A 24,818-nucleotide genomic window follows, 5' to 3' on the forward strand; every position below is an offset into this window, starting at 1 on the left:
CAGTTAAAACGTCAGCATTTACAGTAGCCCAGAAATTCCTCCGTTTTGCAACTGTGTAAACGTTCAATGAAACGTTTTAGATGTTTAAGGACAGAGCGTGTGGCCATATTAAAGGACCCTGGTCATTCGAGGACCAAGTTGGGGACTGGGGATCTAGTTCACATGCATTGGGGCTGCTGGGGTCCCTGATCACGGGGGCCACAGGTGGAGGACGGATGGAGGGCGGGCTGTGAGGCGGGGGGAGCAGTGGACAGACTGGTGACAGTGCCAGGTTGGTAGACTGCCCCAAGTTTGGCTTTGGCTGGTGGACTGGATGGAGGGTGGAGCCTGCAAGCTCGGGGTTGATGCGGCCTGGAGGGCGGAGGTGGCAGGTGGAGAGATGGGATCTGTCTACACAAGCTTGAGCAGCCTGGCCTGCTGGGTGTCCACAGGGAGGTGTCAGGTGGCCGGGGGTGGCCCTTTACCCCCAAGCTCGTTTTCTGCCCTCGTGCCGTGGCCCCTCACCTCTGGTCCTCGTTGGCCTTGCCTCTTGGGGAAGCCTGGCCTCCTGGCCCTGCCAGGCCTCTCTACTCCTTTCACTGTGGAGCCGTGAGCTCAGCTCATGCACCTTTTGGATTCGAACCTCTTCCTTTTATGATCGGGCTGATGGCCACTTTAAGCATTTAAATCTCGGTTTTAATTTAGTTTGTTTAACGTGGCTTCTTGTTAATTACCTGCGCTGCAGTGTGGAGCTTGGCTCCCCTTCGAGCAATTTCCTCGTCGTGTGATTTTGTGTGGCTTGTCACGAGTTCAGGGGTCTGGACCCAGAACAGGGCCATTTCCAAGTGATGCTTTCACGGAAGACAAGGCTTAATTGGGTGGAAATAACGATGATTCTGAGAGCAGCTCTGTGAGGAACGGCGTTTTTGCTCTTCTTTTCAGTGATTTAGTAGCTGCCGTTCATTAGCCGGGACCCTGGGAGGAAGAGGCTGCGTCCTCTGTGTCCCCGTCTTGCTACTTGGTGCTCAGAATTGCAGGACCAGAAAAGCTCACAAGTCTAAACTTCCCCACGTCTGTCCAGAAGCGCTGAAATTGTTCCTTAAAAATCCCCGAGGGCTTCTCTGGTGGCGCAGTGGTTAAGAATCCTCCTGCCAATGCAGGGGACATGGGTTCGAGCCCTGGTCTGGGAAGCAACGGAAGTGCACGGAGCAACTAAGCCCGTGTGCCACAACTACTGAGCCTGCGCTCTAGAGCCCGTGAGCCACATCTACTGAGCCCACGTGCCACAACTACTGAAGCCTGCGCGCCTAGAGCCCGTGCTCCACAGCAAGAGAAGCCACCGTAGTGAGAAGCCCACGCACCACAACGAAGAGTAGCCCCTGCTCGCCACAACTAGAGAAAGCCCGCGCACAGCAACGAAGACCCAACACAGCCAAAAATAAATAAATAAATAAATAAATTAAAAAGAAAAAAAATCCCCGAGAGGCTGGGCTTGTGGTGCTGAAGCTCCTTAGAGCTGGGCCTCAGGTCCTAGCCTTGTCCACCCAGTAAGAACTTGGACTTCACTGTCCTGCTTCTGTCCTCTGCCAGATGTGCGTCTGCACACAGATGACTTACCTGGCCCGGTGCCCACCCTTGGGGTGGGGGCGTCAGGAGCCTGGAGTGGGCGATGCAGGCAGGATTTAGATGGGTCTTCCTTGACGGTTCAGGGCTGCTCTGGACACGGGAGCTGTCATCTCAGTCGGGTAGAGCATCTCTGCACCCTGGTCCACCCTCCTGCCTGCCCCTGCTCGGCCCCGTGCACACCCGAGGCTCAGTGCGCTGTGTGGGGTGATGACAACCCCGGGCCTGGCAGAGTCAGGCAGGGGCTCGCGGTTCTGTGAACACGCTTGTACAAGTCTTTGCGTGGACCCACATTTCCGTTTCTCTTGGGTGGGTTCCTAATGGTGGTATTTCTGGGTTGGAGGCTACCTTTACGTCTAACTTTTTAGAAAACCATCTGTTTTTCAAAGTGGCTGCGCATTTCCAGGCCCACCTGCAGTGATGAGGTTCCTACCTCTCTGATCCCTGCTGAGGTTCCGGGCCGTCTGTCTTCCAAGTATAGTCACTCTAATGGCTGTGGCATCTCGTGGTGGGTTTGATTTGCGTTTCCTTGACGGCTAAGGAGATTGGGTGTCTTTTCCTGTACTTTTCCTATACAACTTCTTTGGCAAAATGTCTCTTCAAATCTTTTGCTCATTTTTTGAGTTCTTGGTCTTCTTACTGTTGAGTTGTAAGAGCACCTTATATATTCTGGATACAAGCCCTTAATGAGATACATGGTTTACAGTTATTTTCTCCCAGTCTGTGTTTCGGTCTTTTCATCTTCTTCACAATGTCTTTTAAAGTTCAGTTTATCAGTTTTTTCTTTCAAGAATCATGCTTCTGTTGTTTTATCTAAGAACTCTTTGCCTAACCCACATTAATGAAGACTTTATCATGTTTTCTTCTAGAAGTTTTATCATTTTAGCTCTTCCATTTAGGTCTGTGATCCACTTTGAGTCACTTTTGTGTGAGGTGGGGGTCTAAGGCCGTGGTGTTCTTATGTGGACGTCTGGGTGTCCTAGCACCATTTGTTGAAGAGACTGTTATTTCCTCACTGACGTGTCTCGGCATCTCATCAATAATCAACTGATGATAAATGTGAGAGTTTATTTCTGGGCTTGCGGTTTCCGTCCCACTGATCTGTGGGCCATATCATCACACCAACACCACACAGTCTTGATGGCTGTGGCTTTACAGTGAGTTTGGAAATTAGGTCGTGTAAACCCTCTCACTTGGTTCTTCTTTTTCAGAATCATCTGGACTGTTTTAGGGCCTTTGCATTTCCATATGAATTTTAGATAACGTTCTATTTAAAAAGCCTGCACTGAATTTATAGATTGATTTGATACAGAGCTGGCGTCTTGTCAGTATTGAGGCTTCTAAGTGATGAACAGGAATGTCTTTGCATTTATCTAGACCTTTAGTTTCTCAGAAATCCTCTGTCGTTTTCAGTGGACAAGTTCTGCACTTTTTTTGGCAAATGAATCCTGCAATGTTGCGTTCTTTTCGATGCTCTCGTGAAGAAGAAAAGGTTCTCAGCAGGGTGGGCTGGCTGTGGAAGCTCTGGGGGGCTCTGGTGGACAGGAGTGGAGGTGGGTGGGCAGCAGGGCGGGAGTGGCGGGGCCTGGCGAAGAGGGAGCCTCGTCCCTACACCAGGACACCCCCGAGGCAGAGGGTCCGAGCCCAGAGGGCTCTGGGCTTTGGGGCGGGGGCTTCACCCATCCTGAGCCCCCGGGGGACAACCTGTAGGTCATGACTAAGTGTGTTATCTCCACGTGGGGAGTAGGGTGAGATCTCCAAATGGTTTTTTAATTATGTGAGGCATGTTCTCCAACTTCTGCTGATGGCTCTGGGACTAGTTAGGGGGAAAGTTACTCTGCGGCTAAGCATGCGCGGCACTGTTTATCTGGGCATGGGACTGAAATTTAAATGACAGTGTGCCAGATCGAGGAACTCAGGGTTTTCTGGAGATGCTCGTTCCACAGAATTGATTACGTGCCTGCTGGGTGCCTGCTGGGTGCCACGCGCACTCGGGTGCTGCCACGGTTGCAAGGCTGGCGGATACAAGGTGTTTGCAGTGACCTTCTCCTCCAGGGAGGGCAGCGTGAGACACGTGGAACGTGGGATGAAGACAAGCTGAGGACTCACATCTGAACGAGGACTGGTATCTAGAACATATAAAGATCTCTCACGGTTCAACAATACAAAACCAAGTAGTCCGGTTAGAAACTGGGCAAAGACATGCAGAGACGCTCGACCAGAGAGGACACTTGGATGGAAAACAAACCCATGAGGAGGTGTTTCAAGTCCTCAGGCAGCGGGAAATGCAAATCTCTCTACACCCGTCAGGATGGTTGAAATGCGAACCACTGGTGAGGATGGGGCGGAGCCGGACCTCTCGTCTGTTGCCGGTGGGAACGGCAGCTGTTACGGCCTGGAAGACATTTTAGTAGGTTCTTAGAAAACTAAACATATAACTGCCATGTGACCCAGAAATTACACTCTTGGGCATTTATCCCAGAGCAGTGGAAAATTATGTTCACGTGAAAACCTGTATGTTAATTTTGCTCATAGCAGCTTTATTTGTAATAGTCCCAGACTGGAAACAGCCCAGGTATCCTTCAGTGGGTGAGTGGATACCATGGAACAGCACTCAGCCAAAAAAGGGAACGAATTACTGACACACACAACAGCCTGGGTGAGTCTCTAGGGGAGTGTGCCAAGTGAGGCCAATCCGCAAAGGCTACATCCTGCATGACACCATTTAAGTAACATTCTCAGGGTGACAAAGTTATAGAAACGGAGGTCGGATGGGTGGCGAGCAGGGGTTAGGGACTGGGGTGGGGTCCTGGTGCATCTGGACGGCATCAGTGCTGGCACCCTGGGTGCTGTGCTGTGGTCTCCCGAGATGTTACCTCTGGGGAGATGGTGATGGCCACACGGGCTGCCCCCGTGTTATTTCTTACAGCTGGTGGCCATTGGCTGGGAGGTGCTGGCCACCTGGGGTCACTGTGCTCCAGCTGTTGGAGAGGGAGGGGCCGTTCTGGTGGGGCAGGAGGGGCCCTGGGATCAGGCCTCCTTGGCCGGGGCTGGCAGCGGACCCCAGGCCCCTGTTGGAGGAGCCCGGCATCGGGTGAGTATAGTGCCGCGTGGGGGCAGGGACACAGTGGTCGTAGCCGTTGGTGCATGTGCCATGTGCCGGGCGTGGCTCTGATGCTTCCACGGCTCTGTCAGTCGCTCCACTTTGCAGGTGACGGGCTGAGGCCCAGCGGTTGGCCTGCCAGGCCCCAGCTGGTCCGGGAGCTGCAATTTGGACCCTCTTCCTGGCTGCCGAGCCCCTCAGCCTCATGCCTCACCTCGCTGCACCCCAGAAGACCAAGGGTCCCGTCTATCTGCTTGTCCCTCTGTCCACCTGTTCACAGGCCCCCCCGCGGCCTGCACAGGGCGGGGAGAGAGGGCGTTTCTCTGAAGCTGTTTGCAGGATAGGGTCCCAGGGGATCTTGGAGGTGGTTGACACGTCCCCAGCCTTCCGGGCTCCAGGCCTGCATCCCAGTGTCCCAGGGAGCGGCTTGACCGTGTGCACCGCTAGTCAGGTCCTCAGACTCTGTGGCCGGCCCCTCTCGGGTCCCCGTTCTCAGAGGGGAGCAAGGCCTGGGCGTCTGTGTGCTTCGGATCCAGAGTCCAGGACACTCGGGGGCCTGCAGGGAAGCTGACAAGGTGGCGGGGCCTACAGCAAGCAGGACCCCAGCGTGGCAGCCTCTGCCCTGGGGAGTGGGCCCGGGTGGCCAGGTACCAGATTTTTCCAGAGGAGCTGGAAGTCCAGATTTTTGTGAAATCTATTTTCTTGCCTTTTGATTAAATTTTAAACTTTTATTTTGAAAATATTTCAAAGAGAAAAGTTTCAAGGAGGATGGGCCCGCCCCGCCCCCTGGACGCGCTGGCTGGCACTTCGGGGCGTGTGCGCGTTTGCTTTGCGCCTCCTGCGTCTGAGCGTTGTTATGGTCCTGATGCTGATGGTTGCTGTCACTGTCCTTGCTTCGTATGGAGTACGTGACCCGTCCCTAAACCCCTCAGCACATCTCAGGGGTGTCAGGGGATGGCTGTCACACTGGGATCTTTCAGGGACACGACATTCCTAGCTAACCCACAGCCCGGGTTCGAAGTCTGTCCCGATTGCTCGCGCGCCCAGAGCAGTGGCTAGAGTTCGGCTGTGGGGTTCGCGCCTCATCACGCCCGACTGTTTCAAAGGTGGGCAAGCGGCTTAAGCATTTGAGGACACGGGGAGACCCAGGCGGGTGGCCCTATTTGTGCCCTCACCCTGGGCTGACCTCGGGCGGCAGGAGGTCGAGCTGGGCCCACGACTCGGGCTCCTGCCTGACCCAGTAAGGAAGCTGCAGAGCCTTCTGGGTTGGGTCTGGAGCGCAGCTCCACCGGGGTCTCGCTGGGAACCTTGGCCAGATACACAGTTCCTCTGAGGATCTGCTTCCATATTTCAGCCTGTCAAGAAGCTAAATGAAAAGTGAGAAACTACACGTCAGATTTGCTAGGATGGTGCTGGGCCCGGAGCGGGGGACCCAGACTCTTGAGGGAGTGCCGTTCCCCCCACCCCTGTCCCTCCTCCCTCCTTTATCCGTCCACCCAGCGTCCTCTGTGCCGAGCCTATCCTGGGGGTGGGATGCAGAGGCCGCTTCTGGGTTGGAGGAGTTCAGGGTTACTGGGGTGGGAGGGAGCGTGGGGAAGGCACCCAGGGAGCAGGGCGTCCGGGCTGGGGGCCGTGTGGGGAGATCCCAGTGCCCCTAGGTACTGCAACCCCTGTGGTTGGGGGCGAGGACGTCGGGAGGGGGTATTTGAAATAGAAGGTGGACGCCAGAGGCAGGCCCACCCTGCACATGCCCACGTTTATGACCTTGGAGGGTGGCCAGGGCATGGGTGGAAATGTCCGGGGCTTTGAATTGGGTGACTCTGGTGTGGGCACCCCCGGAGGGGAGGGAGGGAGAGAGCCAGGGGGCCTGGGAGGGGCGGTCCAGGGCTCAGCTTCCGCACTGGCTGCGATGTCCTGTCCCTGCCCTGGGGTGCCTGCCTCAGGCTCCCCCCTCGCCTGCAGCCAGTGGGAGGCCACGTGGACTTGTGGACAAAGCCCGCTTAGGAGAACTGGCTCCACAGTGCCAGGGCCCAGCCCACCACGCGGCGTCCATTAGATTAGGAAAGACAGTGAATTTGGGTCTCACAGCAGCTTAGGAAGTGCCATGGAACGTGAACCAAGGAATATAGAACATGGAACCCAGAGCATCTGCAGATCCAGAGCCACGACCAAAAGGGCTGATGCAGGGCAGGTGGGCACCGGACGGGGAGGGGAGATGTGCCAGGCTTCAGGGCTGGGTAAACGTCATACCTCCACCACCACCCTTACGGACCTTCATTAGTTGTGGTTTTCCTGAGTCCGTGTCCTTCCTGGTCACCATCCCTCCCCAGCCCCTTGACTTCAGTCCACTTTGTTGTTTCATCCACTGCGGTTATTATCCAAGTGACGCCCAGACTGTCCCTCTCTGCCTGGTGGAGCCTCTTCGTGAGGCTCCCGCATCCTCTGACCTGAGCCTCACCTTTTTTGTCATTTTCCCTGCTTTCTGGTATTTCAAGAGGCTGCCGGCTCATCTTGTATGTTTTCTGCCCCAGACCTGGAGTCAGTTTTTTCTCTAAAGAATCTAGGTTCCTTTTGGTGGGAAATTGTATTTAGAGACCATGTTCTGGGCACTGGGGGTGCTCACTGCTTCAATTTGTCATTGTTGCTGGGCTTTTTCTGCACACAGAACTAGGACTTTTTTTTTTTTTTTTTTTTTTTTTTTTGCGGTACGTGGGCCTCTCACTGTTGTGGCCTCTCCCGTTGCAGAGCACAGGCTCCGGACGCGCAGGCTCAACGGCCATGGCTCACGGGCCCAGCCGCTCCGCGGCACGTGGGATCCTCCCGGACCGGGGCACAAACCCGTGTCCCCTGCATCGGCAGGCGGGCTCTCAACCACTGTGCCACCAGGGAAGCCCTAGGACTTTTTTTTAAGATAAACTGTTGCATGAGCTCATATTGATTCTTCCAGCTCCAGTTCAGGGCTACAGGTTGGCTGGCTTGGCTTCCTTCCCTCCTTCCTTTTAATGTAACGTGGTTAATTTGATGTCTTTATCTCTTTTCTCCCACGCTGAAAATGCCAGCTCTAAATGACACCAACAAAAGAATTCTTTGCTTTATTGCACCACACTTGCGAGCACACGCACGCACACACCCGACCTTAGAATAACAAGACTGTTACTAGTGCCACCAATTGATCAGCAAAAACTGTTTAAGATTTTATTCCGGCTTATTTTGCCCCGAAGCATCTGCGTTTTGGGAGGCGATGCTGTCCATTGGATACACATTTCAGTTCATTTGCTGCCTTTTACTTTTGATTTGTAAGTGTCATTTTTCAAATCCCAGTCTTGTTTTTATAACTGTGTAAAATATTAACATGGTTCTAAAGCCATGCCCACCAACAAGGTGTGTCCACCGGATCGTTGATTTACCCCATGTCCCTGCCGGTCACTCAGCTTCCTTCCTAAGGCCTGTGGGGACCCTTTTACTCACAGGATTTGCCTGTGTGTTGAAGTAGCAGATTGGTAAGTAAGAGAGTGAGTCAGCGGATGTGCACAGAGATTCACACCCCCTCCCCGCTTTCTTAAACACACGCCTGTTCCATCTGGCATGCATCCTGGACCTCACGCCTTGGCAGTTTATAGAGGGTTTTGACAGCACTGGGTCTTTGGGGCTGTTCCAGAGCTGGAGCCGTAGGTGATAGGAGGAGATAAATCCCCTCACGTCATCTCCTTGGTCACATCTGTGCCCGTTTCACGGAGGAGGAAGCTGCTCTCCAGGCCCGCTGGCCAGTGAGCCTCAGGGCAGGACTGGAACAAGGTGTCGATCCCCTGGCAGCGCCAGGCCTACTGCCGTGCCTTGGGGTGGTGCATGGGGTTGAGTTTGGGGTCGGCGGCTCCCAGGCCTGAAAGGGTGGCCGTGGGCCCCTCTAGCTGCCTTGGTTCACAAGGCACCGCCAAGCGTGTCGAGCCACGGCGGCTGGGCCCGGAGAGTCAGCAGAAGAATCCAGCCCCGGCGCTTTCAGGGGAGAACCAGCGGCGTGAAGCGGCCGTGCCCTTGGTCTTACTGCCTCAAAGGGGAAAAACAAATACAGCCGCGTATAATGAGATCCTCACCAGTGAAGAAAGCCGCGGCACGTCCTGAAGCTTGAAGCCTCCGTGGACCGAGGCGGCTTCACCTCGTGTGCCCTGTGACCACTGGCCTCCCCCGCCCTCGGAGCCCAGTGCCGCCACCCAATGGGGGCCCAGGGCTGCTGGCTGGGGGCGGACACGGATGGCTGCGTGGGACCTGAGCCCGGGGCACGGAATGGCCTCCCAAGGCGGGGCTGGGTGCGGGCGTGGGGCAGCTGTCGGGCTGGGCAACAGCGGGAGGCATTGTCCCTGAGCCAGTGTGTGCTCTCTGTGTGAGCTGTTGCTGTCCACGTGCGTACGGGGGTCTCAAGCAGCCCCTCGAAGGAAAGGAGCGGGGCGGGCTTTCCAGACGTGGTGCTCTGTGCACGTCTAAAATGATGGTTTTTGGGCTTCCCTGGTGGCACAGTGGTTAAGAATCCACCTGCCAGTGCAGGGGACACCGGTTCGAGCCCTGGTCCAGGAAGATCCCATATGCTGCGGAGCAACTAAGCCCGTGCACCACAACTATTGAGCCTGCGCTGTAGAGCCCGTGAGCCACAACTACTGAGCTCATGTGCCACAACTACTGAAGCCTGTATGCCTAGAGTCCGTGCTCCGCAACAGGAGAAGCCACTGCAACGAAGAGTAGCCCCCGCTCGCAGCAGCTAGAGAAAGGCCGTGTGCAGCGATGAAGACCCAACGCAGCCAAAAATAAATAAATGTATTAAAAAAAATAAGTAAAGTGATGGTTTTTAAGGAAGTCACCGGTGGTGGGGTCTGTGCTGGCCTGGCTCGTGGGCCCTCGTCGTGTCCTGCACGCCCTGTCTCACACGTGGCGCTCACGTTGCACGTGTCCTTGAGACTGTCCACGTTGGTGACACAGCCTCCCTGACCATTTGGTGACTGTGCTGGGCCCAGGGACATGTGCAGAGGCCCCCCAGCGACGGGCAGGCACGCTGGTTTGTGGCTGTCGCAGATGGTGCTGTCACGGGCGTCCTCTGGGGCCGTGGCCAACTGCATTTTCTTCCCTCTCAGCCCTCCAGACCCCCAGCCCGGCAGGCTGCTGGGACTTCTCAGCCGCTCACCTGTGATCGCCAGCATCACCCTCACCTGGCCGGACCCTGTTTGTGCCCTTCCCCCTCCCAGCCTCGGCCAGGTATCTGGCCCTGGTGGGTGCATCCGCTGCCCCCTCTGCAGGCCTGCGTCCAGCCCTTTGAAGCAGCCTCTGATTGGTTTAGCAGTCGTGGAAAGAACACACATCCCCAGCTCCCCAAGCCCTGGGTGTGGGTGTTTCCAGGGATCTGGCAGACACGCTCTGGCATCTCCCGCCCACGTACTCAGCAGGTCTGGCTGCCCTGATCGCACCGCTGCCTGGACCTTGTGATTGATCCTTGGGCCCACTGGGTTTAAAATAAGCAAGAAGGCTTTTATCCTGGAAAACGTTTCCTATCTTGGGAAGTGATGAGAAGGGAGGGGGGAGCCAGGCTGGGAAGGCCTCCAGGACCCCGTGTTTTCCACTCCTGACCTTGGGCGTGGCCTGCACGGGGTGGAGGCATTGGGGAAGGGGCCTCCCACGCTGTCAGCTTTCACATGGGGGTCACACCTGCTCTGTGATGATGGCGTCCTGTAGTGCACGGTGGCCTGGGGTTCCCAAGATGTGGCATCCATGTAGGACTAGCGCTGGTCCCTTAGGGGTCAGCCCGGGCCGGGTCGGGGCACCACCTGCTGTGCAGATGAGCCTGGGAACCAAGGACCCTCACTGGAGGTGATGGACGAGCTGAGGATTTCCTGGAGGTTCGCGCAGGCTGTGCAGCGGGAGAGGTGGGTGGGGACGGGGAGCTCTGGGAGCCCCTGTGCTGGTCGGCGAGGATGCCCTGTTTTACAGCCAGTGAGTCTAGGTCCACAGAGTGGACATGCTTGCTCCTCTCCAGCCAGCTGGGGGGCCACGCTGACCCAGACCTTGTGGGTCTCAGGATCCAGTGCCCTCCTGCACTGTTCCTCTTACCCGAGCCTGGGAGCCGCTGCTGGTCTGGCTGCCCAGACACCTCCCGGGTGGCCCCGCTGGATGACCGACAGCTGCATCTCTTCTGCCAGGAATGAAATCCTTGAAGAAGGATCCAGAACCCGAGTGTCGTGATGCCCGACATGGCAGGGTAGGCTTTGTGGCCGGTGGTGTTGCATGCGGGGGCTTTTCCCCTCAGCTCCTGGGCCCTGTTTCTGAGCCATCAGTGCAGAGGTGGTGATGAGGTTTCCAGCCCCAAGCTCGGTTACAGCGTGGGATGTGGGGCCCACCTGGGAGCCTTTGGAGCCCATCCTCCATCAGAACCATTTGCTGCCTCTCTGGTGCTCTGACTGCCGGCCTGGGGCCCGCAGAAGCCATGTCACTGCTGATGGCTGTCCACCAAGTGGCATCGGCCCCTTCTGCAGGGTCTTTGCAAGGTGTCGAGGGAGGGCAGTGGTTTTCTCACTCTGGCTCTGACCACGGCTGTTACCCTGCGACAGGGTGAGGTGGGGAGAGTGGGCTGGCCCAGCATTTATTTAGTTTTGAAATTTTGTTAATCAGTTTGGTAGTTTTCCTCATACAGATCTTGTGCATATTTTGTTAGGTTTACACCTAAGTATTGTATTTTGGGGGGTGCTAACGTAAATGGTATTGTATTTTAAATTTTAAATTCCACTTGTTCATTGCTAACATAGGAAAGTGATTGACTTTTGCATGTTAACCTTGTATCCTGCAGCCTTGCTGTAATCACTTATTAGTTCCAATGGGTTTTGCTTTTGTTGTTGATTCTTCAGGATTTTTTACATAAACAGTCATGTCATCTGCAAACAGTTTTATTTCTTCCTTTGTAGTCTGTATACTTTTTTTTTTGGCCACACCACACGGCTTGCAGGATCTTAGTTCCCCAACCAGGGATCAAACCTGGGCCCCTGGCAGTGGAAGCGTGGAGTCCTAACCACTGGCCCACCAGGGAATTCCCTCCAGTCTGTATACCTTTCATTTCCTTTTCTTGTCTTATTGCAGTAGCTAGGGCTTTTCTAGTGTAATTTTGAAAAAGAGTGGTGAGGGGGATATATTTGGCTTGAATCCCCATGTTAGGGGGAAAGCATCTAGTTTTTCACCACTAGGTATGATGTTCACTGTAGGGTTTCCAGAGCTCTTCTTTATCAACTTGAGGAAATTCTCCATATTCTTATTTTTCTGAGAGTTTTTATCATGAATGGGTATTCAGTTTTGTCAAATGCTTCTTATACATCTGTTGATATGATTTTTCTTCTTTAGCCCTTCGATGTGATGCATTATCATTGATTTTTGAATGTTGAACCAGCCTTGCATACCTGGAATGAATTCCACTTATTTGTGGTGTATAAATCTTTTAATACAGAGTCGGATTTGATTTGCCTATATTTTGTTGAGGATTTTTACATCCCTGTTCATGAGATAGTGGTCTGTAATTTTCCTTTCTTGTAATATCTTGGTCTGGTTTTGGTGTTAGAGTAATTCTGGCCTCATAGAATGAGTTAGAAAGAGTTCCCTCTGCTTCTAAATACTTCTGGAAGAGATTGTAGAGAATTCGTATGATTTCTAACTTCAGTGTTTGATAGAATTCACTAGTGAACCCATCTGGGCCTCTGCTTTGTTTTGGTAGTTGAATATTTATTGATTCAATTTCTTTAATAGGTTGTATTATCTATTTCTTCTTGTGTGTTTTGGCAGATTGTGTCTTTCAAAGAACTGGTCCCTTTCATCTGAGTTAGCAAGGCTGTGGCACAGAGTTGTTCATGGTCTCCCTTTATTATCCTTTCCATGTCCTTGGGATCTGTAGTGATGTCTTTTCTCTCTCATTTGTGGCATTCATTATTTGTGTATTCTTTCTCTCTCTCTCAATCTCTCCTCCCCACCCCACCCCTCCCCTTTTTTTGTTACCATGGCTAGGGGTTTATAGGTTTTTATTGATCTTTTCAAAGAACCAGCTTTGGTTTCATTGATTTTTCTCTGTTAATTTCCTATTTTATTTATTTATTTATTTAAATTTCCTATTTTAAATTCTGCTCTAATTTTTATTACTTCTTTTCTTTTTCCTGCTTTAGGTTTAATTTGCTTTTCTTTTTGTAGTTTCCTTAGGTTACTGATTTTAGATCTTTCTCCTTTTCAAATGTATGCTTTCAACACTGTAAGTTTTCCTCTAAGCATTGCTTTTGCTGCATCCCACAAATTTTGGTAAGTTGATTCTCATTTTCATTTAGTTAAACATATTTTCAATTTCTCTGGAGCCTTCTTCTTCCACCCATGTGTTATTTAGAAGTGTGTTGCTTAATCTCCAAATCCTTTGGGATTTTAAGTTATGTTTCTGTTATTGATTTCTAGTTTAGGGCTTCGCTGGTGGCGCAGCGGTTGAGAGTCCGCCTGCCGATGCAGGGGACACGGGTTCGTGCCCCGGTCTGGGAAGATCCCACATGCCGCGGAGCGGCTAGGCCCGTGAGCCATGGCTGCTGAGCCTGCGCATCCGGAGCCTGTGCTCTGCAACGGAAGAGGCCACAACAATGAAAGGCCTGCGTACCGCAAAAAAAAAAAAAAAAAAATGAGATTTCTAGTTCAACTCCATTGTGGTCTGAGGGCCAATGCTGTGTGAGTTACATGTATTAATTTGTTCAGCTGTAACACTCAGCTGGCACACCTGGGACCATGGATGTTCTCCTTATGGAACCCCAGGCATTTGTGTGCTTTTTCCCAGTGCCAGGCATCGGGGTTGAGGAACCAGCCACAGACGAGGTGGCTCCGGGTGCCTGAGGCAGAGGCTCCTGGGATTTATAAACATTGCACTCTCGATGCCCCAGCAGGGAGTGGGCCGCCCCATGTCCACTGCAGTGAACAGCTATGCTTGAGTTATTGCTGTTTAGAGAGAACTATTTGGAAACTTGAAGTCAGTTTCACCCAAACAGTGGAAAAGCCTAAACATAAGCCAGGCACCCTGTCGGGGCGCTGGCTCCCAGCAGACGAAAGCCCCTCTGTTCCCCGGGCTGTGACGTGCAGCAGAAAACAGGGTGTCCCCGTGGTGCTCGGGCACCAGAGCTTTGCCTGCGGGTCCAGGCTGGTTCCTGGAACGTGAGTAACATTGACCATGAGCCCAGGCCAGCAAAGGAAAGAAGTTCTCCCAAGGCAAAGGCAGCGGGCGTAGGACTTTGAGAACTGTTTCCAATGTCAGGTGCACTTTTCCCCTTGGTGGCATCATTTTGAAGTCAGAAAACACACTTGTACGCACTCGAACACGTTTTCTGCATTCAGTGGGACCTTTTTATTCGTGTTGTCCACATCGCTCATTATTCCCTCCTGGCCCTTGTCACCACACGCATGCACTCTGTGCAGACCCGCTGCTGGAGCGTCTGCACTATGTTATGAGCTGGTCTTGCAACATCACCAGCTGGGGGTATAAACACGCATCCTGGCTCTGACATCCCCCACTCCCATGCTTCTGAAAGTTTGACGGTTTTCAAAATAAAATGTTTAAAGAAATAAAGACACAGAAATGTTGGAAATGCTAATGCAGTTTTTTCCTTATGACTGGAGGTGTTCCTGTGGTCATTGTCTCAGTGCTTTTGCTTAAAATCACAAGAATTCTGCCCCCATTCCCATATTTACAGAATGCAGAGGGGCAGATTGTTGGAGTCGGGAAGGGCGGTGGGGGGGGAGTGGCAGGTTTTATGTGCGGCTGGGGTGCGGGGATCCTCACTCCCACCTCGGAAGGGGGGCAGGTGCTTGGGGCAGGCGCAGCTCTGATTGGCTGTGGGCACCTCTCTCCCCGTCCTCTGTCCTCTGCTGCACTTGGGTGGCCTCACTCTGAGAACTGGTCCAACCTGTTTGCTTCCGCAGCTTTCTTTGCAGGGGTTGGGGCAAGGGGTGTTTACCTGTCAGGCCACCTGCAGCAGCAGTTCGGCTATATATTAGAAATGTCAGCCAATAAAAGGGAATAAAAGAGCCATAACTGGATCATGAGACTGGCTGAGCTCGGGCGTGGAGTGCTCCTTTGGCATCATTCCCAGGGTTGGGAGAAGGCTCGGAGCTGCTGTGTGCACAGGGTTTGGAGCCAGCAGAAATAAGCACGGTGGCTCCTGATCGGGCGGCTTCCAGGAGCATGGTCCTCTTGGTTAATCTCCCATCGTGCTGTGAACTGTGCCCATTCTACAAGTGGGTTATCTCCTGGGCGACTCAGCCCCTGGGCCCCTCCAGGCAACTTTTGGGGTGGCACCAGGTCTCTGGGTTGCCATCAAGGGAGCGTTTGTCACAGGGATGACCACACCCCTTGTGATGAAGGCCCACATGTACATCTGTCCCCCCCACTGGACAGTGAGCCCCTTAGGCAGGGGCTGTAAAAGGAGGCTGGGGGTCAGGAGTCAGGTGATGTAGGGATCGTGGCAGACAGAGCATGTGCTCCCACCAGGGTGGGAAGGGGGCTGAGTTCTTGCTTCAGGAGAACAAAGGCCCCACGTTACTAGATCTTCCTTTTTTTTTCCCAAAGAAAAGCCAAAAATTTGGATATTTATTACTCTCAATTTTTACATGTTGGGGCTAACTTTGAAAATGGGGCCAAAATTGGCCCATGAAGAATCAATAAAGCACTAAAGAAAATTCAGTGGTGACCGAAGACCTTCCCTTCCAAGGAGACCCAGGTCCCAAAGGTTTTATGGGTGAATTCTGTCAAACGTCAACAAACTGTCCATCCTTTTCCAAGTTGCTCCAGAAAATAGAAAACAAGAGAAAGCTGCTCAACATATTGTATGAATTTCATATGAATTTGGAGGGACACACAAATCAGCCCATAACAGACACATAGAGTATGTGCTGTGTGAGTGTAATACCAGGATGGAGCCATTAGTGGGTGTTGTTGGGAAAACTGGCTAACCATCTGGGGAAAAACAAACCAGATCCCCTTCCTCACGGACAAAATGCCAAAATATGAACCCAAAAACTATTTGGCAGAAGGTAATTGCTGTGGACTGAACCATGTCTCCCAGATTCACTTATTGAAACCCTAAGCCCCAATGTGATGGCATTTGGAGGCAGGCCTTTTAGGGTGGGCCCCCAATGGTGGGATTAGTGCCCTTATAAGAAGACACCAGAGAGCCTCGCATGCTCGCTTTTTGCCCCATGAGGGCACAGCGAGAAGGCAATCTGAGTAAAGCTGAGATGTGCTCCTGAAAAAAGGGAAGAAACAGGGTGGGATCTGTAGCACGATGCGTTTGGGGGTAAATTTAAAGTACGTGCATATAGCTCAAGATTCCACGTTGTGAGAGAAAGCATACAATGAAAAGGAAATCCCTCGAATTTCAGAACCAGCACCGTTGCAAGGGGGGGGGGACGGGGGAAGCAGGTCGAAGGGGGAGAAATTGTCGGCAAGAGCAGATCACCAGTGTCATGAACGCAGGGGCACGAATCTGCATCTGAGGTTTAAGATGCTACGAGGTCCCACTAAGTGCTGGTGTGGCCAGATGCCGTTTGTGGTTCCATCGGGAACATTGGGGTCTGCTGCTGAGTGGGCGGCCGAGCGGGAGGCTGATGGGGGATGAGGGAGAGGTCCAGGTCTGTCCCCCTGACATGTGCCCGCTGTTAGAGAAGGGGGCGGAGGTAGGGTGTCCCAGGAGGAGGACGGGGAGAGTGGGAAGGGCTCTGCTTCCCTAGAACCTGGAGCACAGCGGGCCGCCTGGGCTCTCCCACCAGCTCCATCGTCCAGAAGGAGGCTGGTGCTCTCTGGCCGGCTGAGCACTGGGCTGGTCCCAGAACTGGGGTCTACGTCTGTGCGGCCCTGCCAAGTGACCGTGGACAGGCCTGCCCATGCTACGTGCTGGAAGGGTCTGCGGCAGCCCCTTGAGCTGCAGAGTCGGTATCTGAGGCTCAGCGTGGAGGGTGGGCCGCCAGGGCTTCACAGCACTTTGGTGAGTGAGTCCTTCCCGGGCGATCTTCTTGGTTGCTTGAGGGCACAGTGGCATTTTGTAAGACACGCCCCCATGGGCAAGCTTCCAGGGCCTTTACCCCAGGACCCTGGGACCCCTGGGGCACCTGCCTCCTGCAGGGGAGAGGGGTAAGGCTGGTGAGTGCAGTGGGACATCGGCACAGCCTGGGTTGGTCTGAGCCACTGCAAGGCCAGTCTGCTGGGCCGTGGGCTTTGGGGCCACACAAGGCTGCCCATCCCACACCGTCCACTGGTCCCCAGCCCCTCGCAGTCTAATCTGGGAGGCCACTCGCCCTGAGAGCAGGTTTGAGGTCAGATCACGGAAGCCGGAAGGAGTTGGCTAGTATTTCACCCCAGGAGTGGGTGTTCTCCGACCATCAGAGAACATTCCTCACCCTCATTCTGAAGAGATGGCCTGTGGGAGAAGGCCCGGTTTCCATGGCAATGTGTTCACACCCCCAAGGCCTCAGGGCCAGGGTCTGGCTTCTGGCAGGGTGGGGACAGCAGGTGACACCCAGAACCCATCACACCCCCGAAGGTGTTGGGGGGCCACGTGGCCCTCCCGGGGGGGTGGATGCCACCAGGAGCTGGGAACCAGGCACGCCCAGCGCCCACCCCCAGGGCTCGGGTGCATCTCAGGGTCGAGGGAGGCCCCCCCGGCTGGTGCCTTCCCTTCTTGCCTTAGAACTGCTTTCAGAGGCACTTTGCTGCTTAGCTCAGGTCAGGGTGAAGTGAAGGCTGAGGTGGCCTTGGCTGCTGACTTGACTGTAGCTTCGAAGGTCTTGTTTCCAAGGTCAAAATAAGTAACTTACCAGCAGGATGTGTTCTAAACATTTACTTGCAAGTCAAGAATTAGCTTTATTTTATTTTATATTTTTAAACATCTTTATTGGAGTATAATTGCTTTACAATGGTGTGTTAGTTTCTGCTTTATAACAAAGTGAATCAGCTATACGTATACATACATCCCCACATCTCCTCCCTCTTGCGTCTCCCTCCCTCCCACCCTCCCTATCCCACTCCTCTAGGTGGTCACAAAGCACTGGGCCGATATCCCTGTGCTATGCGGCTGCTTCCCACTAGCTATCTGTTTTACATTTGGTAGTGTATATATGTCCATGCCACTCTCCCACTTCGTCCCAGCTTACCCTTCCCCTCCCCGTGTCCTCAAGTCCGTTCTCTACGTCTGCGTCTTTATTCCTGTCCTGCCCCTAGGTTCATTAGAACCTTTTTTTTAGATTCCACATATGTGCGTTAGCATACGGTATCTGTATGACAGACTAGGTCCATCCACCTCACTGCAAATAACTCAATTTCGTTTCTTTTTATTAGCCGTATTTTAAAATGGCACTTGGGCAGTGGGGTTTGGATTTAAAATAAACAAAAACCAAAATGTCTGTGTTGTTGGAATTAGCTGTGATGAACATTTAAACTACTTTTGGGCTGAAAATAGCAAGCCCAAAATGGAACAGCTCTGTTTGCATGATTTTTTCAGAAATATATCAAGTTGGGATTCATCAGTAGGTTTTTCTTTTTTTTTACTGAGGTGTTGTTGATTAACAGTATTACATGTTTCAGGTGTATGACATAGTGATTCATAATTTTTAATGGTTGTACTCCATTTATAGTTACTACAAAACCCTGGCTATATTCCCTGTAGAGTTCAATACGTCCCTGTAACTTATTTATTTTATACACAGTAGTTAGTACCTCTTACTCCCCTACCCTGTCTTGCCCCTCCCCCCTCCCTCTCCCCACTGTAACCACTAGTTTGTTCTCTACATCTGTGAGTCTGCTGCTTTTTTGTTATATTCACTAGTTTGTTGTATTTTTAAGATTTCATATATAAGTGAGATCATATAGTATTTGTCCGTCCGACTTATTTCACTTAGCATAATATCCTCCAACTACATCCATGTTGCTTCAAATGGCATTCTTTCATTCTTTTTTATGGCTGAGTAATATTCCATTGTATATATGTACCACATCTTCTTTATCCATTCGTCTGTTGATGGGCACTTAGGTTGCTTCCATGTCTTGGCTGTTGTAAACAGTGCTGCTATGAACATTGGGGTGCACGTATCTTTTTGAATTAGTGTTTTCATTTTTTTCAGGTATATACTCAGGAGTTGAATTTCTGGATCATATGGCAGCTCTAGTTTTAGTTTTTTTCAGGAACTTCCATACTGTCCTCCACAGTGGCTGCACCAACCGTGCAGGAGGGTTCCCTTTTCTCCACATCCTTCCCAACATTTGTTATTTGTGTTCTTTTTGCTGATGGCCATTCTGACGGGTGTGAGGTGTCATCTCATCGTGATTTTGATGTGCATTTCCCTTCGTCTGTGGTGTTTTGACCTCAAGGGTCAGACCTCATCTTGAATGTGAATTTGAAAACGTCAGTTTCACGTGGACGATCGGAGGCCACACCCTGGTGTGAAGGGGAAAGTTCTAGGCTTGGAAGTGGACCCCCACCTTCGGGAGGCCAGGCAGCGGAGGGGCTGCCTGATGGCGGCTGAGGTTCCCCTGTCTGAGGACCCTGGCCCTCGTAGCAAGACCCGGGAGGGTGCTGCTCAGACAGAGGCCTTGGGGCCCAGGCCACGCATCTCAGGACAGACAGACAGCGGCTCATTTTCCCTCCTGATCAGGAGACCAAGGGATCGGGGCAGCAGGCGGGGCTCAGGTGGGGCTCAGGTGTGCCTGGAGGTGGAAGCGTGACTTAGCCAAGCACAGAAGGACGGCGTCCACATGGATCAGGCCTGAGAGCCGAGCTCTGACCTGACGTGCACCTGCACCCTCTCCCCCCACCTCCCCACAGCCTCTGGTCACCTGCCAGACCCCTGGCGTGCTGCCCTCCTCCTCCTCCTCCAGAGAGAGAGATGTTTAAATAGAGGGGAAGTAACTGCCTTAAGACTTACTCATGTTTTCTGGGCCCTGGGGGTGGGCGAGCACAGGGCTGTTTGGATCTCTGGTCCTGCTTTTGCTTCCCCAGGGCCCAGCACCTGGGGCTCCTCTGAGGCTCCTCCGCTGACCAGTTTCCAAGAATCCCCTTTTTAAACAGGCAGGTGGGAAGCAAGCAGGCGTCCTGACTGCCAGGGTTCATTTCCTGCCTGAGGGGCCCCAGATTCATGCTTCTCTTTTGGGGAAACGTGTGCCTGGGGGTGGGTCACATCCCCGAACGTGGTCATTGTATTTTGGGATCCAGACCCTGACCTCTGACCCTGCATCTGGTTGCCACCCCGAGGAGATAAAGGGTCCTGGACCAACGTGCACACCTGCCCTGGGCAATGGGCGTCCCCACCTGCCCGGCAGCCCGCTCCTCCCCATGCCCCCTCGGGTCCTGCCTGTGGGTCTGTCTCACAGTAAACTCGGGCTATGGAACGGCCGGGCTGCCTGGTGGGCACAGCCTGAGCCAGCCTCGTCGGCCTCTGTGCCCCTCGAGTGAGCAGTTACAGAGTCTGGTTTCTTCCCATTTCTGCATCTGGTGTCTCAACACCCTCAGATGCAAAGCGTTCACCTGGGAAGAAGCAGAAAACAGGTCAAGACTGGTTGCCGTGTCCTAGTGGAAACAGTCACCATCTGATTTACGTTTTGTAAGTGGAGTCTGTTGAGTGTGATCCCATTTTTGTGAAACCCCAATACGTGCAGATCAGGAGGTTGTGACCAAGGGACAGCGGGTCCCAGGGGTCGTCGTCTCCCCTGAGAAGGAGCCGTGTGAAGCCCCGTGAGGGGCACGTCGGCTGGTGCCCCTGCAGCACTCCCATGCTGTGCTTTCTTTTCCAGCGACATATTCGATGCCATGTTCCCCGTCACGCACATCGCTGGGGAGACCGTCATACAGCAAGGTACGCGCCCTTCTGCTCCTCCTCGGGGCCAGAGCCCTCTGGGAAAAATGGGTTATTCACTTAAAAAGTGTATTTCGGGCTTCCCTGGTGGCGCAGTGGTTAAGAATCCGCCTGCCAGTGCAGGGGACACGGGTTTGAGCCCTGGTCCGGGAAGATCCCACATGCCGCGGAGCAACTAAGCCCATGTGCCACAACTACTGAGCCTGCGCTCTAGAGCCTGTGCTCTGCAACAAGTGAAGCCATGACAATGAGAAGCCTGCGCACCAAAACGAAGAGTAGCCCCTGCTTGCCTCAACTAGAGAAAGCCCATGCACGGCAATGAAGACCCAACACAGCCAAAACTAAAAACAAACAAACAAATTCATTAAAAAAATGTACATTATACAAAACTCTCATTGTCTGTCTTGAGAAAAGCCACTAATGACACTTCAGAACAGTCCACTTAACAAGGTAACGCGTTAATATGTTTTGGTAACCTCCTTGCTATTAAAAACATGGCGGGGCTGCGCTGAGTCCTGGCAACGCGCTGGGAATGGATTTCAGACGGCGTTGTCGGGAGAGGACGTGCCTGGCTGCCGTCACCGTTTCCCTCCGCGTGTGAAATGGGCCATCGTGGTCTGCACCTTCCAGACATACAGCTTTTTTTTTTTTTTTTGCGGTACGCGGGCCTCTCACTGTTGTGGCCTCTCCCGTTGTGGAGCACAGGCTCCGGACGCGCAGGCTCAGCGGCCATGGCTCACGGGCCCAGCGGTTCCGTGGCATGTGGGATCTTCCCGGACCGGGGCACGAACTGGCGTCCCCTGCATCGGCAGGCGGACTCTCAACCACTGCGCCACCAGGGAAGCCCCATACAGCTTTTATTTAAAGATTTTTTAAAATTGATGAGACCTGGTACTGCTTAGCAGAGGTCCATGAAGCAACGCCGAAAGGTGGATTTTTACAAGAAAAACAAAACTCCGCATTCTTGCATCACGTGTCCTGTTTCCCTTTTCTTGTAGGGGACGAAGGGGATAACTTCTACGTAATCGACCAAGGGGAAGTGGACGTAAGTATCTTGAACTGTTTTTGGAAAATAACTCCTGTCTCTGCGCACAAGCTCAGGGCTAGAACACGTCTTTCTGAGTGATGCGTTTCCAGTTTTTCAATCCAGAAGTGATAGAGTTCACTTAAAAGATAACGTAAGCATATCTGAGCACAGAGTGAAATAAGGGCGCCTGCCGTCTGCTTCCTGCACAAGCCGACTGCGGTCGCAGGGCCCCGGCTGACCAGCCCTGCCCCAGCCAGGAGCCCACGACCCAGCAGGCTCACTCAGCCACACTGGGTGCTCACGCTTTGTAAATGTCTACAGGCCCCGTGGCTCTGGCTTTACGATGGAATCAGGCTCCGTCCGTCCCAGGGATGTGGTGCTCCCTGATCTCGTTCAGCTTCCTCCCCTTACTTCCTGCCTTCAGGAGTGAGGGACCCAGGCTCCGACTTGGAGGGGGGAGCACCTCCTTCAGTCGCCGGCCCCTGCAGGCTGAGCCCACCCTGCTTGGATGGCGGTGTCCTTGCCTGGGGGCCCCGCGTGGGCTTCTCCAAATGCGGGGCTCGGCCTGTGCTGCCCTCCCCGCAACCTCCCCCCCAGCCCCTCCCCCTCCTCCTTCGGCCTCCGTGAGTGTTGTCCTCGCGGCTGGGCGTCAGCAGTGCATCTGCCCCCAAGGTTTCCTCTGTGGCCCTGATTCGGTCCAGCTTGTGCACCTGTTCCCAGGAGCGTCTGGTTAAGGCCGGCCCCCGCGGCAGACTGGCCCCCGCGCGCCGGGCTCAGGACTGAGCCCGTCCTGGGGTTCTGGAGTCCACGGTCCCGGCACCGTCAGGGCACATCCGAGGGGCCCCCGAGTCAGCTCCAGGCCCAGGATGCCAGTGCCGGGGACGGGGCAGGGATGGGGCACCGGCGGTCTCCACACGCCACCCCCACAATCCGAGCCCCCGTGAGGTGGGGTTCCCGCTGCTGTCTGGCGGTGCCGCCCCGGTGCACTGACCCAGCCCAGTTCTCAGGGCTCGGCTTCTGGCACTGCCAGGCCATTGTGGAGGGGCTGGGGGGGCATTTGCTCACTTGTGCCGCCAGCAGCATGTCTGCGTCCATGTGGTCGCGTGTTCTGGGAACCGGCGGGCGGCCCTCGGCTTCCGGAGCTGGTGGCACAGGAAGTGACTCACCACAGGGACGTCCGGGCGAGCGGCACACGGAGTCGGGGTTTCTGTCCGTCCTGAGCGCGGGGCCTGGACCAGGCCTCTGGGGGCGGGGGCTGTTCTGTCTCACACCACAGGCGGAAACCGAGGCAGGAGCCGCGGGCCCGGGGCAGCCACGGCCGCAGAGCGGGCGGCAGATGGAGGATGAGTGTGGGCTGCGGCTCCGACCCGGACCCAGGCTGCCAGCAGAGCTTCGCTTTGGGTTAAAACAACACCAGCCCAGGAGGCAGCGGAGACCGACGAGCCTGCCTCGTCCCGGTGTCTCCAGAGCTGCCCGCTTCAGAAGGGCTGGGGGTCGGCTGGCTCCAGGCTCAGGTCCAGGTCCTTCCTCGGGCCCTGGCCCCTGTGTGGGCGGCTTCTGCACCTCAGTCCCTCTGCTGTCACCATTGTCCATCCTGTCCCCCGTCCTCCGTCCCTTTCTTGTTTTCTTTCTTTTTTTTTTTTTTAATAAATTTATTTATTTAGTTAGTTAGTTTTGACTGCGTTGCGTCTTCATTGCTGCGTGCAGGCTTTCTTTAGCTGTGGCCAGCGGGGGCTGCTCTTCGTTGCGGTGCGTGGGTTTCTCATTGCGGTGGCTTCTCTTGTTGTGGAGCACGGGCTCTAGGCGCATGGACCTCAGTAGTTGTGGCACGTGGGCTCAGTAGTTGTGGCTCGCGGGCTCTAGAGCGCAGGCTCAGTAGTTGTGGTGCACGGGCTTAGTTGCTCCGCGGCATGTGGGATCTTCCCGGACCAGGGCTTGAACCCGTTGTGCCCTGCATTGGCAGGTGGATTCTCAACCACTGCGCCACCAGGGAAGTACCCCCTTCCTTGTTTTCTTGCTCAAGTGTCGATTGAGCACTCGTGTGCTGGACACTTACAAAGCCCTGAGGATACACCTTTGGGGACGTGGCCCCTGCCTTTGGGGTTCATAGTCGTCGGGGAGGCACCCTGGAAGGACATTCCCGGTGCGCATCTTGCCTCTGAGCCTCTACCTGTCCTCTCCCTCTGTTCTTACTCCTGCTCTGACTTGCACACTTCTATGCATCCTTCGAGACCCCACCCAGGCAGAGCCACTGGGCTGACGACCGAGATCGGGGCTCTCCCTCATGCACAGGGTCCCACAAAGATTGGGTCCTGCTTTCTAGCCCCCGGAATGTCCTCCCTCTTCTGCTTTCCTTGGAGTCACAAGACTTCTCTAGTTCAACCCCGAAGATGTTGCCAAAGTGCCGACTCGTGTCATCAGAGCGTGTGGCTGAGAGTTGAAATGACCCTGGGGTTGGCACGTCGGAGCCCGGGTTCTCCCCAGTGAGCAGATGCAGGGACGGCTGACCTTTGGCCCAGAGCCCTGTCCTTGTCTTTCGAGGAGCCTCAAGGGCCCACCGTCGGGGTCCCGTGAGATGTGCCTCCCCAGCTGGTGTGGTCCACGCAGATGTGAGAGCCCAAGCCTTGTGGTTTCCTGGCTGCTGCCTGGACCTGGGCCCTCATGCCCGGAGTGGCAGCATCTCTGTGTTCCTCCACATGTGGGGTCGGGTGGAGGCCCTGTGGGTGCCCCCAGTACATCTGCCCTGCCCTCTGTCCCCATTAATCTACCTGCCACCACCCTCCTCGGCAGACCCCGTGCACAGTGGAGGTGCCCTCTCCCTTGCAGGGAGGAATGGCCCCAGGTGCTGGCGGCCACCTCCCCTCTGAAGGTGTGAGCACACAGGAGGGTGTGAGAGGCGGGCGCCCCCTGGACCCACCACTGCCTGAGCGGAGATGCTGGAACCGGCCACAGGGCTGAGCGCTGGCAGGAACCCTACCTGATGGGTGGTGGGCCCGGGGTGGGGGGGCTGTCCCTCGAGACAGGCCCCTTGGCCCCAACCACTCAGCCCTGGGCGTCCTTGCCCACTCGCCCCATCCGGACTCAGGACCCCCGTCCCAGCAAACTGTAGAGTGCCAGGTGCTCTCACCTGCTGGCCCGCACCTCCATCTGTGAGTGAGGGGAGGGGCTGGCTTGGCCCACTTGTCTGGGCAGGACCTCTCCCGGCCCCCA

At 54.4% G+C, this 24,818-nt stretch overlaps 1 protein-coding gene across 5 annotated transcripts in view; it reads left to right on the forward strand.

Annotated features, from left to right (window-relative positions):
* The window catches only part of PRKAR1B (protein kinase cAMP-dependent type I regulatory subunit beta), a 96,814-nt gene that overhangs the window by 40,685 nt on the left and 31,311 nt on the right, over positions 1-24,818 (forward strand). For all 5 annotated transcript variants that reach the window (XM_060077824.1, XM_060077825.1, XM_060077826.1 and 2 more), the window contains exons 5-6: positions 20,520-20,581; positions 21,580-21,626. In XM_060077824.1, coding sequence (XP_059933807.1) covers positions 20,520-20,581; positions 21,580-21,626 — 109 coding nt within the window. The remainder of the gene's footprint in view (positions 1-20,519; positions 20,582-21,579; positions 21,627-24,818) is intronic.

The sequence above is a fragment of the Mesoplodon densirostris genome, chromosome 16 (genome assembly GCF_025265405.1).
Source record: "Mesoplodon densirostris isolate mMesDen1 chromosome 16, mMesDen1 primary haplotype, whole genome shotgun sequence".
Taxonomy (NCBI): domain Eukaryota; kingdom Metazoa; phylum Chordata; class Mammalia; order Artiodactyla; family Ziphiidae; genus Mesoplodon; species Mesoplodon densirostris.